This window comes from Thermobia domestica, chromosome 6 (assembly GCF_964235325.1).
Source record: "Thermobia domestica chromosome 6, izTheDome1.hap1.1, whole genome shotgun sequence".
NCBI classification, from domain to species: Eukaryota; Metazoa; Arthropoda; class Insecta; order Zygentoma; family Lepismatidae; genus Thermobia; species Thermobia domestica.
Window position 1 is genome coordinate 123,085,969 of NC_137459.1, and position 18,986 is coordinate 123,104,954.

Genomic DNA, 18,986 nt, shown 5'->3' on the forward strand with positions numbered 1-18,986 from the left:
GACTGGAATTCTGGAACTTCTAATAACAAATGACACAGATTGTAATGTGTGAAATGATTGGTGGCGAATCGTAAGATATTAAAAGGACCGGAAAACACAACCAATAAAATTCAATCTTTTAATCCTCGATGGATACTTTTTACATTCAACAACTCCTGCCTTAAGATATCCAAACATATTGCTTGTAAACAAATAAAGAGAAGCGCGAGGAATGGTCGTGTGTTGTGACGCATGAGTGAGACGTATCAGCTGAGTAACAATCAATTTATATATTTGTAAACAGTAGATTAAATTGTGCAAATTAAAAATGTCGGAAAAATCCTTCAAAGAAAAAAGGACTTTTGGTAAGGAAGGTTTAAACAAAAAAGCATTAACCAATTACTAGTAATAAATAATCTAAACTATGGTATACTTTGTTGTGGTACTAATTGCGCATAATAATTTGTATACACATACAAAAATAGTAACGAGAGAAAGAGACTACAAAACTATTAAATATTACATCAAGCTTGTATATTAATTAAATTTCGTATTTCCAAAATAACAGGAAAGTTTATATTAGGAAAAATACAAAGGTTTTAATTTTAAAGTAGTGATTTGTTAGATTACTGTTAATGATCAAAAAGAAAAATTATTTAGTTTGTTTCCAATTAATGTAAGAGTTGTACACTTTAGGTTTTAAATCAGAATTGAAACATGAATGATAGCATTTCATAAGCTATTTAGGATGAAACCCAAGATCAATATTATAAAAGTTTTACAGGAAAGAAAGCTAGGGACTTCGATTAAAATAAGAGTAATTTTCAGTATGTGAATATTTTCTTTGTAGCAAATTGTAGATAACATGTAAAATAGTGTAAAAAGCAAATCAATTAATGAATCATACTAGCTTTCTGTCCACCTGTGATAGGTAATTAATCTGAAGAAAGCGCTAATTATATATTAAAAATTACTTGAGTGAACAGTTTCTATGAAGTATTCGATGAAGGCAATGATCGACTGTAGTACAAGTTACAGTGCAGGTTAAGTTTAAGTGCCCAACATTTTTAAAAATTTACAGGTAAAATTCAGCACTGCATAGGAAGACATCTTTATGAGTAACAGACTTCTGCAAAGAGTTATTTAAATATCAATACAGCTGTATTTTATATTTGCGAGTGTAGGGTTAGTAGTGCAAAATGGCAAGGTTCTAGAACACAGGTCCCCTTAGCTGTAATAAAGACAGAAAACAACGTGCCTGCTGGACCTTGACCCGCCTTAAGTCGCTGATGCTCGTTCGGCAATACTCTGTGAATTAAATATTTTATTTTGGTACAGAAAAGAACCAACTTAGCTATTAACCTATATGGGGAACCTGTATTCTAGAACCTTCCCGTGTAAAATTATTACAGATGTTATACGATGGTTAAGGAATAGTTTTGGAACTAAGAGGCCAATACAAAGTTAACCGAACCTAGCCTAACTTAACATAATCTGATCTAATATAACCTAACCTGACCAACAAAAAATATACCAAAAAAGTAAGAAATTTTAACTCAAAAAATGGGTTAAATTCCAAAGTTGGGCGTCCGTTTCCAGCGAAATTTTTAAAATTTACAGGAAAGATATGGATAATTTGATCGTTTGTGTGCTTGATAATATATAAGAGTCTCGAAAATTATCTTTATTATTTATATCTAAGCGGTTATAAACATGGGACTATACGGCGAGCGGAGGGAACTACGTGGCGCAAGGTAACCGAACAGTTGCATTGTTGGAAAGAAACGAACATTTATGTTATCAACATGGCGAATGTACAAGGGCAATGAACTAGCAGTTTTAACTTTTGTGAAGCAATATATTGATAACGAGCAAAATCTTTTAAAAGTTTGTGAAGAGCACGGATTAATGAACCTAATAACAAATTGCAGAAAGTGTGGAAAGGAGATAACAGCGAAAAAACTTGACGAAAGCGGACGCCCAACTTCGGAATAAATGCCCAAAAAATTTTGGCCTCCCAAATTAAAAAATATGCTATTGTTAATTTAAGAAAATGCATATAAGGAATGACTGTGTTAGATATTGCTTTGCGACGACGTCGTATTTCCGCACAGTATACAAAAACTGCATTTTAGTTTACAAGTGTAGCGTTAGTAGTGTGAAACTACTACAAATACTATAGGAACTTGTATCATTGCGAAAAGCCGCATTAAGGAACCTTTAAATGGAACATACAAGCAGTAACTTTATCTATCCTAGAAATCTAACATATTCTACTAATCCAACTTATCCTACTCTTACACTCGTAACTATAAGGCTGTCGGAGAGTTAAGGTATGTAGTAACGTGAGGAATAGTATGTTTTCACTTTCTTCGCATACGCGTATATCCAACATCGCTGATGCATTTCTTATCTGCGGACGCAACCTCCGTGGGCCTATTAGTTTTGCCCTGCCCTGACTCGGTTAGATAGCATTCGTACTTTTTAGTGGCCACCTGGCATAGGTTGGTTCGTGTTTTTGTACTATAGTTTTTTATGGGATATATCCAGATGCTATATTTATACGCAAATCCTAACATAATTGTAGTTTTTCAACGATTATTTCTCGTGCCCCCTTAAACTCTATCCATACTAAATTGAATATTGTCATGTCGCCCAGCGCAAATATTTTGAAGGATAGTAAGAGGAAAATTAACGAAAGAATTATAAATTCCCAACAATTCTTTCGACTTGTGTTCCTAAACATAACTTGCACGGTAGTTATTTTCTGTGTGTATTCCTAGTAAGTACCTTTGTGACTATTCTGGGTGCCTTCATTTTGTGACTTATTCTGGGTGAATACAACTACTTTTTCTGTATCTTCGGTCATGCTCATAAAAGCTACATTCATTTATTTTAATTTAAGGCTATTATTCTGAAAAAAAAGTAAAATATTTTATTAGTGCTCTAGTAAAGGAAGAGGCAAAAATCACTTACAATAATTTACAAGCGATATTTACAACATGGGCCATTTATCGTGAAGTGCCCATGTAACATTTAAAGGAATAGATGAAAAACTCGAAAATTTTATTTGATGCAAATTATCCTGCAAGAGTATAAGGCGAAATTGGTTGAAAAACTACGCAAACCACTAGATTAATAATGTTGGCAAACCAGTATAATGTAAGTCTATACTTCTGTAATTACACTACGTTAGATTATTACGTATTTCAAATTTACCTTAATTGAAAACAAGATCTGATCAAAGCAAATTACTTTTAATAAATTATAGTGTTAAAGTTTCAGCGATTTGTTACAGTTAATGTAAAACTGTTAATTCAAAAACAAAACATTAATATTTATTAAAAGTGATTTGCTTTGGTCAAATTTTATTTTTAATTGAGACAAAACAGTTCTAAAACTAGAATGAACGGTATTCAGTTCAAATATTCGTGTTAAATGAAAACTTGCAGAACATTTGCTGTTCAGTATTACAAACAAAGAATACTACAGTATCACAAACAACAGTGTTTTCAAATCGTTAAAACAGTAATAACGCAACTGAAGCCAGCGAAACAATGAACTACAAAGGACTTTAATGTCGTATACTATTTTCGTAATATGGCATATTACGAATGAATTGAAACGTAGTTACAATAGATTGAAGATTTAGCATTTTTTCGAGAAGATTTTTCACGTAAATATCACATGCGATAACGTAGTTTATATTTGAAACATAAAGATCGTAATACTATAATTTCAAACCATTCTGGAGATATGCAAATATCAGTAGAGATTGCTGTACAGTATAAAATCACGTATTTGTGTGAAATGTTTAAAACGATTGTTGTGTTCCTTTGTTTTCAAAACATTACAGTAACAATTTTTTGATAGTTGTAATTATAGGCTGTCGTAATTATATAATTTTAAACTGTGTTACAAAGTTTGCCGAAGTTAATCATGTTTCCAAAACGGTTTGAGAGAGAAAAAAAAGTTGTAAACGGCATTAGAATCTCTTCGTCTATTGGAAACCACATTCATTCTCAGATTTGATATTTAAGTATGCTTTTGGAATAAGACATTTTTAAAAAAGTTAGTTTTAGTTCCTTGTTATTTGATTTCTATTTATTTGAAGTGCATTATATCATGCTTATAGTATTCGACACAAGGGTACTTGGGATGTGCACTGCGCTGTCCGTCACAGTTGCGTTATTCCTATTTTGAGTTCTCCAAAATTTGAATGTTTGTGATATTGTAGTTGTTTAGTTTGCATCGCTGAATAATGATTATGATACTGTAAGGTTTCTTTTAACATGCATATTTAAAATGTGTAGTAATTTGAAATAGTACCGTTTGGAAAATGTAATTTTATTGGATTGGAAACATTGTTCATCTCTTGGTTGTGCGCAGTACCTTAAACAATTTCCCCGTATTGATATGTCCTTAAGATAGCAAAGCTTTTTATGTATTGCTTTCTAAGTTACATAGTTGTCTCAATTTTTTTTTTTTTTTTTTAATCATCCTGCATAAAATCTGTAATATACTGGTAGAAAATAAAACTTCGTAATTAAATCATAATTGATCTTGATTTGATTTTAGCGTTCCTTTCAGCAGTGAGGCTAGATGAGACGTGGATCTACAGCTTATCGTGGGATCAAAACCACATGAACTTTTGCCGGGTTTCGAACCCAACGTAATTAAATAGATCTTATATTATGCTCTAGTTACCATTCTGACTTCTGTTTCAGTTATTTTACAGTATATTTTGTGTTCAAAACGTGTCGAGATTTCCAAGAAGTCCCAGATATGTATCTTTTAAAGTTAAATGTCAGAAGACCGAATTTGGTAATCTTGAGCATGCAGAATTTGTTTACCTTTCAAGTAAGACTTCTAGAACTAGATCACACAAGAGGCTAAAATTTGCCATAATTAGATATATCAACCAAACCTACGAAATATTAGTTCCGTAATAATCTGAGATGGTTGGATCGTGAATCTCAGTTTTATTTATTGACTAGGCGAACTTCACTACATTTTGGAAATCAAAAAATTAAACCCTAGTTTACTAACGGATCCTTTGTGGCTACAGGATCTTTCTCTCCTAGTTCATATTTGGAAATAATTGCGCAATTTTGATGTTATATATATATATATATATATATATATATATATATATATATATTAGAGATCATCAAAATCCTAGTACTAAATATACGGTTCGATATTTAGTACGGCTCCACGGTTCGATAGAATACGTATAAGTGTAGAAGCCTTTTGATACTTCTGAAGTGGAATGAGTTCGCAACGAGTTGCAGGTTAACAGACATTCATCTAACCTCTGTTCTGATGATCACTAGTACGAACAGCCTGTCTTCTAGACATCCGAAAGTTGGTTGCAGGATAAATAGGTGAAGTGTCAGGGAAGAAACAATGAATATCCATCCCCTACAAGGATTTTCTTGTTTTCCTTCTAATTTTTGAAGAACTATATTATTAGGTTAAGATTTTATGAATTTACTTAGTTTTCTAATACATCAATAAGTATGGAGATGTTTTTTTCTTTCTTTCTGTCTTTCTTTCTCGCGGCCCGCAGTATTACATACTGATGACTATTTGGCTTACTTGAGATACTGCGTTTGACATGGTTTAATCTCATAAAATAGTTGCAAAAGATATTTTTAAAAATGATACTGAATTTATACATACATATTTATTAAAAAATATATATAGATTTTTCCTTGATACATTTAGAATGTGCATTGGTTTTCCATATATGTATTTAAAAAATTATAGTTTTTTCCTTGGTATGTTTTGAAAGTACACTGGTTTTACATATTTATTAAGAAAAATAATTATAGATTTAAAAAGAAAAAGAAAACTTCCGTCCATGAGTCAAAATCAAACACTTTTCGAAAATAAAATTTTCGTCGAACATATTTCTTACACTTGCAGGATTCGACCTTTTATTACTGGCAGATTCTAACCACAAGCTATGGGAATGATCGGAATTACCTCAAATACACACACACACACACACACACATATATATATATATATATATATATATATATATATATATATATATATATATATATATTGTAGAATTCGAGTAATTTTTGTGTAGATTATCCTGCAAAGTTGTTTTGTATGCAAATGTTTAAACTAGCAATATTTTACTTCTTTTAACCTCGTTTTGCATGTTGAAAGAAGGCACAAACTAGGTTTCATTAAAATCGGGTAAGTTTTACGAGAGCTATCATGGAACAGACAAACAGATACAATTGCAGATCGAGCCCGATGATAGAAGCTTCGCTAATGCTCGCTTCAATAATGATAACGAATAACAAGCAGAAAAAAAGTTCGTATTCACCCATTTCGTGGGGAATTAAGAAGAAATCTTTCGAATTTTACTAAAATAAAAATTTAGTACAACTTAAATTTTGCCTGCGGCTGTGATTTCACGGTTTGCGTAAACTTTGTGGATGTGCTGTTCTTGCATTTTCAAATGCAGTAATAACAGAGTCAAGAGCCATGTTTTCCCATTTTCCTTAGGAAAGCGATCTATAAGCAAAGTAGAATTTGCTTTCTCTTTTGAAAGCATCGTTGAAAATGCATTAAAATTATAATTGTACCTGCCGTTGTGGATATAGGCATGTTAAAAGACTATCAGTGTCGACGAAAGTGTAGGAGCAGTTCGTCCCAGAAGTGAGGAACGTAGAAAATAGAGAAGTAATAAAAATATAACACTGTGAAATGATATTATTTTTCCGTCCTGTTGTTACTTCTTCATAGAGAAATGTCAATGTTATACCTACAGGTTTACTTATATAAACAACACGGAAAGCGATTGCAAGTTGGTTGCTTCTCATGGAAATTCTTGCATCAAACTTAGGAAACCTACGTAAAAAATACTTCAGGCTTTTTAATTGTGAGATAGTACGTCATCCAAATAGTGTATTCAGGGCTGTTTTACATTGCTTTCACATTCTTTGTAAAGTGTAGAGAAATAATTTTTGTTGGAAATAAATCACAAAAAGAAATTATGTGTTTGCATACAGAACCTAACCCTGTGATCCGTTGGTTGCAATGTGTTGATTCGTTTTTTGTGTAATGTTAGCTTACCATTTACTTATGATAACTTTGTGTGAAATTATTGAAATTACTGCTGGTTTGTGTAAAAATTATTATATATACGGGTCATGATAAGCAAAAATGTCTATAAACCATGGGTTCATTTCGCATCGTTTTCGACATATCGATGAAAAAGTCACTTTGTTTAGCATACATTACTTTGAAAGCTCATATCTCCAGAACTAATGAAGCATGCGGATCATTCCATCTTCAGTTTTGTATCTGTAATTTTTAGGTGTGCTATATGTATCTTTTTTTCTTTCTTTCTTTAACAGCTCAACGAGTTAGAGATGTAGAGCAGATACGTGCAAAACATCCTAATAAAATACCAGTGATCATAGAGAGATTTCGTGGTGAGAAGCAGTTACCGTTAATAGACAGATGCAAATTTCTAGTTCCAGATCACCTTACAGTAATGGAATTGGTAAAAATAATTAGGTGAGTTTATGTGTTTTGGTATGTATCTTACCTCATTGTCTTCCGTCTTTGAAAACACGGATAGTTTGCGTAATTCTAAGGATCCTTCTATTAGTAGTTTGGATGCAGCGTGTGGATATATATATATATACAGAGTGTTTCATCAGGAAAGGTCCATATTTTGCGGAATGATAGTATGGGTCATAATAAGCAAAAATGTCTATAACCAGGGTTGTCAAAAACCATGGTTTTTATTGAAAAAAAAAACGGTTTTTTTGGTTTAAACCCGCTTTTTTTTTTTGTTTGTTTGTTTGTTTAAATAATTTGCTCTATGTATTTATATCACATATAGACAGAAATAAGTTTGTTTCGCCTTGGTGTTATTATGCAACATCCAGGTTATGTTGGAAGGGGTCACATAACGCTTAAAGCGGAATCCAACCGCTTCTTGGCTTACATCCGAGGGAAATTGTCCTTCATTTGGACTCGAAACCGGGACTAATTGGCCACAACTGCGATACTTTTGTCGACTACTCACGAAGAACTAACTCCTGATAAAAATACGTTGTACTGATCTTTACATACTTGTTAATATAATTGTCAAGAGTCATTTCAGAAGGACAAAAAGATAAATAGTTGAACAAGTGAAACCATTATACAGATTTACATATTGACAATTTCAAAATACTGCAGAGTACAGAAGAACTAATTAAGTCCAAGTTAGTTCACTACGACTTTTATTAGTCCAAGTTAAAGAAATATAACGACTTAATTGGCGTATCAGTACGAAAAGTGAATAATGATACGAATTATTTGAGTCCACTTGACCCATTTATACATAAATAGGTATCAAAGATACTTCTGATTTCAATAAATGCCTCTCGCGCGGTTTGTATGACCCCACGAAATGGGTGAATATAGGCATGGGTGAATAGCGAGTACGGCTTCGATGTATTTTATCAATAGTAAACATTATTACAACGAAACAGTATCTAGAATTTTTCTTTGATTGCAGCTGCATAATAATAATAATAAACTATTAAAAAATCACATAAGAAATATTCATGAACTTATACAAAAAACAAAATGAAATGAAATCTTTGTTTTACGTCCCACGGTTATGCCGGTTAGGCTAAAGGAGACGGTGATGATGAGTAATGAATGAAATGGTGGAATGAAGAAAGTGGGAGGAAACGGGAGAACCCCGAGAAAACCCACGCACACGGTGTTTGTCCACCACAAAGTTCACTTGGCGGTTGCTGGGATCGAACCCAGGACCTCAAGCACCAGAGGTGAACGCTCTACCACTGATACACAAAACAAAAGTTGCTTTTGTAGTATAATCCCTTTGAGTAATGAATGGGGAATTTATGTCTGAATATAATAAGAATAATATACGGGAGTGATACGTGATAACCCACTAATGTGTGTCCATCAAGATTTTACGAACATTTTTCGCTCTTTGGTGTAAACCACCTTGGTTTAAACCAGCCAACCCTGTCTATAACCATGGGTTCATTTCGCTTCGTTTTCGACATATCGATGAAAAAACCACTTTGTTTAGCATACATTACTTTGAAAGCTCATATCTGCAGAACTAATGAAGATAACGGAGTCATTCAAAAACAGGGGTAGTTAGCATACGTAATAGGCATTAGATATGTATCACATTCATTACACTCAAAGATTCCAGTATCCCGGACAAACTCCAGGAATCCAAAATTTCCGCATGTTGATCCTTAAATCTGAGTATCGACCCCTAATATCTTAGAACGTAGTGAGCAAAAATGACCTAATTTCACATACCAATTAATGCTATAACCCTTTCCGCACGGGAGTAGAAATTCTTAGATTATTTTCATGCAACCGGTTTTCCCATACTACATGAAACATGTACTTAGGTTTAGAACATTTTTATTAAGACAATGCGTGGGTCCATCGTAGGTTCTGCAAAAGTGGACCCACACAGTTGTGCGTGTTTTGAAGCCGTAGTGAGCGTGAAAAATGGAAAATTGTCGCTTGTGTGTTACAGAAAAGCTACCCGCACAATTGGGCGGGCTCGGGCGGAAAGGGATAATAAATATTATATAAATAGCCAAAATTTTGTTGTAATACAACTAGTATCATAGGGTGTACAGCATAAATACGAATGAATAAAATATCAAACTTCGAACCATTACGCCATTTGAAAATGTACGTTGTAGTGTATCAAAGAAACGGAGGGTTGTAAAGTAAACAGAATTGGATATCAAGTGTGTATTAACGCAATATTATGCAATGTCCAATGTTACGAAACTATCGCGCATCAATAACAACGCAATATGTTCTCATACCTACGTAGTCTCTCTTGGTTGCCAAGAGGTGGCACTGCTAAGAACTTTCCTTGCATGCTAGAACACGACGACGAATGAAAGAAAAACACTTATCGTCTTTCAGTTCTTCTGCAGGGTAGTCGTGAGACCGCGTTAGGGATCATAGTAAATTTTCGAAAGTGCGCCCCAAAACTTGAATACATTTTAGCAGTTCGTGTTAGGACATGCCTTGTAGCCCGTCTCAGATCAGCTCGATGCTCTCGTATGGTTGCAAAGGCCTGGTGAATTTGGGCCGCAAGTTCTTCTTGTGTACGTAATCTACTCCCATGCACGATCTCCTTCACCCAACCTCGCACACAAAAGTCCACATGTGTTAAGTCTGATGATCGTGGTGGCCGCTGGACCTATCCACCACGGGCGATCCATAGATTGGGGAAGGTTGTGTTGAGATCTCGTGTAATGATACGTATATAATGACAGGGTGCCCCGTTCTGTTAGAAAAAACAATGTTTTAAGTGTGGCTATGGGAACATCTGATTGCTGCGGGAAATCGTGCTGCAGAAAATGCAGGTAGTGTTGGCTCGTCATTTGTCCTTGTAACATAACGGAGAATAAGCAAATCATCAACAATCTCACACCACATGTTCACTGCAAAATGTTCCTGCAAATTTGTTTGTGCACTTGCATGCGGATTGTCGTGCATCCACTGATGTGCGTTGCGGAAGTTGTCCACGCCTTGTCGGGTGAAGGTAGCTTTGTCCGTAAATAGATCATAAGGAAGTGTTTCCCTGCACCCACCGACGAAACTTCACACGCAGCTCAACGTCCCCTACATGGTGATATTGCATCCGTTGTATATGAAAAGGATGTAAACTATCTTCGACTAGAACCCGATAAACACGATCGTGCTACACGTTGGCATGGGACAACCCTGCGTATGCTAGTTCCAGGACTTCTTTGGACCATTGCTAAAATATTAAGTCTGGTTTCTGATTATTTATACCAGAGTTATTTAATTTTTTTACGTTCTTCTTTTCCTCTTGATCTGCATACTTTTTTTTTTTTTTTTTTTTTTTTTTTTTTATCTATATACATTGAAATGATTTTGTAGGTAGTCTAAATAATGGTCCGGGCGAGTCTTTTCCCCTTCACCAATTTATTATAAAAATTCCTAAGTACATTGTCTTTGAGTTACAAAGAATAAATAGTGTCTTTTCTTCTTATTGATTAAATGAAGGAGATTGGTGTTTTGCACGGTGCCCCTTCTCTCAAAGCAGTCTTCAAGGCACTTGCAAGGTTTTGGTGAATCTTGAAGGAAAACCCCGTTAGCCCAAGGCAGCTTCGTGAGGTTTGGTTGTGGTGAGGATCCCTAGTCCAATGCGACCTCGGAGCAGGTGTTCGTTAGTTGATCAGTGGTCAGACTGATGCCAGGTCTATCTGTGGTCCCTCTTTTATTGATTTTTTAAATAAAAATCGTTGATTTAAATCGAATTCCGAAATAAATTAATTTAAGTGAAAATAAGTAAAATCCGGTTTCTGTTCTGTTATTTCGATTATGGAAGTTAATAATCATAATACAATGAGACTCAAATGTACGGTATAGTATGAAGACAAGTGCCATGCAGAGGATGATTAGGGAAAATCCCGTTTTGAACAGGTAACGGAGCATTCCTATTTTCTTCTTTTCGTAACATTGGGTTTAGGTTTTAAAACCGTTAACTATTCCAACGGGGAAATCACCATCGACATTTAAGACGAAAATTCTTTTTTGTGCGTGTTTGTTTGTTCCCAGATAATAGGTCGTATTTAGAGGGGTCTTATCTCTCTCTCTCTCTCTCTCTCTCTCTCTTTTTTTTTTTTTTTTTTTTGTTTGTTTGTTTGTTTGCTTGTTTGTTAATTTTGTAACTTTAGGCGAAATTTATGTATTTCATGCCGCAAGCTAGTTGTAAGTTTTTAAAAATAGGACCCTGCCAAATATCAGTAACTTTTGTGAAAAAAGTGTCATTTTGATAAACGTTGCTGTACTTTTTCCTTAATGCTAACCTTTTAAATTATATCACCTATTTTTAGGTGATAGGGTAAAATCTTCATTATTCGATTAAAAAAGTACCAATAAGGCTTTTTACTTCGTTTTCTTCAAGACTGGAGGCATTTTAGAACACGTTAAATATGCTTTCACGCCTTTCTGTGTTGAGGCATAGTGTGTGATGAGGTCATAAATTTAAAAAGATACAGTATTTTTTGTTATGCGTATTATTATTATTTTTTGACGGGTTACATTTTGCATTCAGAAGACTGAAATTTTGCACACTCGTTTAGTGCACCCCTTAATAATTTTCAGATCTCTGCGTGGAAAGAGCGGGTCCAGAGGGGCAAAAATGTTTTAAAAAAGGATATTTTTAACAAAAAATAGCTTTTTACGTGATTTTACCACCTCAGATGGAGACATATGAATGGTACCGTTTGAAAGACTGTTCTATTCTGAAAAAAATGATATAGGGTAAATGTGCCAGTACTCAGCCTCCTAACTCAAATTTTAAGTTTGAATGCCATTTTTTATTTTAATTTTGAACAGAATGAGACTTCTTCATGATATATATATTCATTATTTAGTCTAGTTTACAACGAAAGGAATGTTTTTAATGTCATTTTTAGGATTTTAACAATATTTATAAATTTTCTAAAAATGCCGAAAAATGCCAGTACTCAGCCACTACATTCTAGAACTCAGCCATTAACGAACCTAAAGTCAGCCAACAAAATTCGAAACTAATGATAAAAACAGATGTAATATCATGGAGCGTTTTTTTTTTTTTTTTTTTTAATTTTTTTTTTTTTTTTTTTATTTTTTATTTTGCTACATGACACTGGAAATATAACAGATTACGTTGTAATTGTTTAACAAAAAAACACATTATTTATTTCTCGGAAAAACAGGAACAAAATTGTATTGAGCGGACCCTTCGTAAAAAATATAAGCAACCATGAAGCTAACATTTCAAATAGAACTAAAGTTGTTAGATCATAGCCAAATTTCATGACCAGTGTATCACAATATCATTTGATCACTCCAGTTAAAAGTTAGAAAAAGCAAAAAGAAAAAAAAAAATACTCTCAGAAATATGAAATAAAATTGAATTATGTCTTCATGAAAATTCTATGAAGTAAGGAATATTTCACATAGAACTAGAGTTGAAATATGTCATAGCCATCAGTTTATCACCATTATTGTTTGAACACCCTTATTAAGTTAGAAAACGCAAATAAAACATTTACTTCTCACAAATAATAATAATAATAATAATAACATTGTAGTAGTTGTCTTTTCACAAAAATTCCACGAAGTTGGAATTTTCTTCTTTGCTCTCTTTCTTTCTTTTTTCTTTCTTTTCTTTTTTGTTTGGTTTCAATTCCGTTCTAAGATCTTGGCTATCAATATATTTCTCCATTCATCTGACGATATAGCACTTGGTAATTTATTTTGCGTCGTTTCCTCTTTGAAGTCTTCACTATTGGTCCTGGCCAAAATAAATTACTTTCAAAATTTGGTGAGACTTGTCTACTGTTATTTGAACTCTTTTCGGGAGCTTTATCTATGACTGTGTTCTCGATATTAACGTTGGCGCTTTTAACTTGAAGTAATGTACCATCTTTCAAAACATCGTACCATCTTCCATTACATTACGGACGTGTTGTGAAGTAATGTCAGCCGATACACTGCAACCTTTTTCCAAACATCATTTCACTAAGCTATTTTTAATGCATTTAGAGTAGTCTTCAGCATTTGCATTGAAAGGGCACAAGCCACATTTCCTGAAACCATTTGTAATTGAATCAGAGAGAAAAGACCGGTTTACTACCGTTGAAAAGAGTGAAGAGAAGTGAGATTTTGTTATACACTTATTTATGTTTTTGGGTTGGCTTTGCCACTCATGAACTGTCTTCTTCCATTCTATCTTGAGGGGTTTGAAAACACTAACATCTGCTGGCTGAAGAATGTGTATTGTATTAGGTGGTAAGGCATATAGAATTATTCAGTTTTCGATGATGTGTGTGATGCCCTTCAGCAAATAACATTATTGGTCTTTTAACGTTATTTCTTCCAACCATTTGTTTATACCATTTACAATATACTCATAAAAAGTATCAATCCTCATCCAGGCCTCTTTCTGATCTTCCCCAAAATCAGACCTTCGGCATACTTTCAATGATGTCACGCGGTGGTCTTAACATACGGGAAAATAACCATTGGAAATACAGTTTCGCCGTTTGCAGAGAAAACTAGAAGAACAGTGATTGCTTCTTTGTCAATTGCACGTTGGACTTCATAAACATTTTTCAAATCTTTCGATGCGATAATTTTACCAGTTTCGAGGCAAAGGCTAAAACTAGCTTCATCACGATTAAAGATTCGGGTGGGATCTTGAAGAATATCGGATGCGTTAATGCTTTGGACATACTCCTCGAGTTCTTTCAACCACTTTCGGACAAATTCTTTGGAGAATGTTGCTCTTGCCTTCGGGAACTCTGCAAATTAATTCTGGGTTTCCTCGTAAGAACAATTTATACCATTTCTCTCCTAGATAGCTCTCTTTGAAAGGTTTCTTTCTATTGTCACTTTTTACAACATTGTATACTGTATTCAATATATCCATTTTATTCTTCCCAAAGCGAACTTTGGCTATTTCAGTAATTCACTGAACTAGCTTATTTTCTTCTGGTCTGGTAGTGTTAACACTGGATCTGGTTCCATTTTTCTTTTCTTTTCATGTACTCGACCATGAATCCTATCTTGCAGTGTGTTGCGTGAAACATTGAATGTTCTGCTAGCTTCAAGTATAGTCATTCCATTTTCTACAACCCTCAGTGCATTGTAGAGAGACTCTTCTAAGTACTGGTGAATTGACCACCGTTTTCATTTCTGAACTTCCATTTCTCTTACTTTTTCATTAATTTATATTTACTTACATGAAATGATTAAGTGGGAACCTGGTTTTAGCAAATTTGGATGTTGATATTTAAAATTGCAGTAAAATTACCAACAGGGCTGACTTTTGGCTTTCGAGGCACCAGTACTCGGCCTTTGCATTTCTACCGGGGCTGACTACTGGAAAAACAAAGATTTGTGAGTCATACTGTACATTATTAACAGAAAGGAAATGAATACTTGGTCTGGGCATGTGATGGACGAAATTGCACACACATGCGATAATTCCAGTACTCAGCCCTGGGGGCTGACTATTAGAAAATCACTCATTTTTCAATTCCAGTACTCGCCCCCCCCCCCCTATACAAACGAAATACTCAAAATCTACAAAAATATTTTTTTCTGTTTTCATTTCCTTAATATATACAAATTAAAAAATAAAAAGAATATTTATTATTTTTACATTAGATAACAAATACACACTTGTAACAAAAAATCTCGTCTGTTATTTTTTACGTAGCAGATTCATGCATTACAACATAGCGTCTTCTTTGTTCACCTATTGCTGCGACACTAGGTGACATTTCGGTATGACATGTGATCGGCTGTGTAGAGGATGAATGTCCAATACCTAAGCTTCATATTGATAAGAGTCAAAACGTAACGTTTTCTTATTTTTGTTTCGAAAATGCGTAAGTGGCTGACTACCGTTGAGGAGCTGACTAGTGGCACATTCACCCTACGTACTATGCTCCTAGGACAAATAGGGATGTCTCAGAAACTGTTACCGGAGATCCTGTTTTATACGGGAATCTGGGGTATTTGGGGAATATTATTTTTCGCGGGCTTACTTTTGCACCTACAAGATTGAAATTTTGCACATACTCACTGCATCCCTCAGTATTTTTCAGATTTGTTTCAGATCTCTGCCTTAAAACAGGGGGAGGGGTCCACAGAGGTAAAAGTTTAAAAATATATATATATATATATATATTTAACAGAAAATTCCTTTTTCGTGATTTACCCGCCCCAGATACATGATGGAGATATTTGAAGGGCACCGTTTGAAAATTTGTTTTATTCTGAAGAGAATAGTGTACAAATCATGATCCTAGGATAAATAGGGATGTCCGAGGAAATTTTTAGATTACATCCCGGTCATCTGGGGCATTGTGGGAATGTTCTTAGCTCATTGTTAAATAGTCTCCTCACCCTTACAACTCAAGATAGAAGCTTGAAATTTTGTACACACATTTAGTACACCCCTTAGTATTTCCCAGTTGATTTTGAAATCTGTGCGTTAACACAGGGGAATCCAGAGGGGATCAAAATTTTTTTTAAAAAAAAGTAAAAAAAATGCCGATTACTCTCACAATTTCCCGCTTCAGGGACATGATAAGGAAATGTGAATGTTACCGTTTCAAAAGCTGTTCTATTCTAAAGAGAGTGATGTATGTACCATGATCCTAGGATAAATAGGGATGATGCTGTAGCTGCTTGACTGAAAGTCTATAATTTACCTTTAAAAAGAGCCATAATTTAAAAGGGTTAAGAAACATTGTTTGGGATTGATATAGGTTAACGATTGGGGATAATTCAAAATTCAACCCCAGTACTTTCACTTAAATGGCATAAACATTATCATTATATTTTAATATTTGTTGTAAAGTATATTAATGTCTGTGGTTGTAATTTTGTGAACTTATTATTAATTATTATTATTATTATTATTAATTATTATTATTATTAATGATGATGATGATGATAATGTCACATGTTCTTTGTACGTATGTTATCAGACTGAAAGTTAAAGAAGATTTTCGTCTGATTTTTTGATTTGAAAATAAAGGAATATCGGTGCGAAATTCTTATTGACCTGATTCTTTTACAGTCACTAATACTTTTTCTTCATAGTTGTATCTGTGTACTAAGTGTTGCTTTTGTTCTTTGTTTGATTTACAGAAGAAGACTGCAACTTCACCCAAATCAAGCGTTCTTTCTTCTCGTTAATCAACGTAGTATGGCAAGCGTCTCCATGACCATGCTTGACGTGTATCAACGCGAAAATGACGAAGATGGGTTTCTCTATATGGTTTATGCATCCCAAGAAGTTTTCGGTGAATGATATACTGATGGGTGGTATGTTATTTTTATAATAAATAAATATTTTGGTGTATAAAGGTAATATTATTTTTGTGTTGAACAGCATAATGCATGATATACCAATTAGATGAACTACAATATCGTTATAAATGAAATGTTTCTACTCATTGCTCAGCTAGTCAATCACTTTTAAATGCGTAAAAGAGTTCAAAAACGAATATATGCACAAAAAGAAATTGCATAAACAAGAACTACTAGTGCTGTTATTTGTAATTATATTGTGAATATATATATATTTTTTTTTAAGAAAGAAAAGTAAAGCTTAATGTTACGCAAAGCTAGTGCATCATACATTAAATAACGTGGTTGATACTTGTTCAATTAACTGTTGCATAATGCCTTGAAAGATTATTGTTGTGTTTGTACAGTAAGAAGGCATAATGAAATGCATAATTATGGCAATCCATACAATTGTCTTATAAGCATATTACATTGACTGTACCATAATATTTGTATGGTATATTTTAGATTTTAATACAGGCGGGAACTGTATAGCGTTCAATGTTTTTGCCACAGCATATCTTTTATTATTTATAATGTAGTAGTTTGCGAAGTTTTGGAACCATAATATTTTCGAATGTAATAAAACTTTCACGAATCTGTCATAAAAATTTCGTTGCACGCTGTCTTCTCCACAAAAACATTGTGTTGTAGATCGGTAAGTCCATAATACCGGTGCCATACGTAATTGAAGTATATATATATATATATATATAAGATGCTCAAAACTATCTATGCATAATGTATTTTTGTTTCTACAGAAGAGTATGTGCTAAAATGTGTCAATATTAACTAGTAGAACTTGTCACCACTTTGTATTAAATGATCAAGTATTGAACTGAGAAATACTGTGCACTTCAAAAATATTCAAATGTGTGTAAGTTAAGGAAAATATACTTGATGATGGAGGGAAAAAACAAAGAAAAACTGATAATTGTCAGATACATGTTTCTCTGTGAAACGGAAAAAATGATTGTCAAAAAGTAAGTTTAGTTCGGTTATTACAAAAAACAAGTTGTAGAAAAAGATTTGTACGGCTGTGTTATGGGGATCAATATTGTGTTCAATGCAAACTTTGTGGACATTTCGTCACCATTTTTACTAGGAAATTTGCAATTTCTAATTTTTTCTGGAAAATATTTTTTTTCTTTCATAGATCTGCTGTGGTAAAACGTTTTTCTAATCATGTGCTGTTCCACCTTGTACAGATTGTCGAGAACGTGATTTTCAACAAGTCGTGTAAATTCTTATGATTGATTCTCGTGTGATGATTTTTTTTAAAGAAATGAATGAAAAAAAGTCACATTTGTTGTATTTGCATTGTATCAGATATCCATGAGCGACTTAAAGTGGCCTTAATTTATACTCCATAATTAAGAAGACTGGTATTGGCATTTTGCCATGATGCTCCCTTGTCTCTAACGGCATTGTTTCAACTTCAGGTTGTATTCATACTGATAAATCTGTTCTGTAATTATTTCATGAATTTTGATTTTTCTTGTGTTTGAAGGGAGTTCTTTTATTATGTTTAAATAAACTTTCTAAATCAAAGTGAGTGTTTTTTGTGTTTTTCCCACATTCCTTAATACTTACTAAAATATACCTATTGCTATCAAAATAATGGAAACACCTGAACAAAATGCAAACTTACCTTAATAATGCGGTGTGGGACCACCGTTAATTTACAAAGACAGTTTGATTCGTTGCTGAATGTAGACATATACACGTTTCATGGATTGTTTCCAGACTAATATTATACGATTTCTCATGGAAGGCAGCACTCAGTTCCGTCGGCGAGGATGAAGGAGAATGTTTACTCCGCAGTCGGAGCTTCAGAACTAGCCCCAGGTGCTGAATAATGTTTAAGCCTGGGTATTGTGTGCGTTAGGGGAAACGTAATTTATTATGATTTCATGAAATCATGCCTCAACACCTCCAGCGGTATGAATTGTTGTATCTTGGAAAATTGCATCACAGGCTGGAAACAAGATCTGGACCATAGGATGCACATACTTAGCTAAAATGTCCAGATAATCACTGATTTGTAATTTCAGTCCCAAGAAATACTAGAAAATTGC

At 33.8% G+C, this 18,986-nt stretch overlaps 1 protein-coding gene across 1 annotated transcript; it reads left to right on the forward strand.

The window, feature by feature from the left end:
• On the forward strand, positions 1 to 18,459 carry LOC145688177 (microtubule-associated protein 1 light chain 3 alpha-like). Its single transcript, XM_081762032.1, has 3 exons — positions 1 to 344; positions 7,365 to 7,527; positions 16,708 to 18,459. The coding sequence occupies exons 1-3, from the start codon at positions 308 to 310 to the stop codon at positions 16,868 to 16,870; spliced, it is 363 nt and encodes a 120-aa protein (XP_081618158.1). The 5' UTR covers positions 1 to 307; the 3' UTR covers positions 16,871 to 18,459.
• The last annotated feature ends 527 nt before the right edge of the window (positions 18,460 to 18,986 follow it).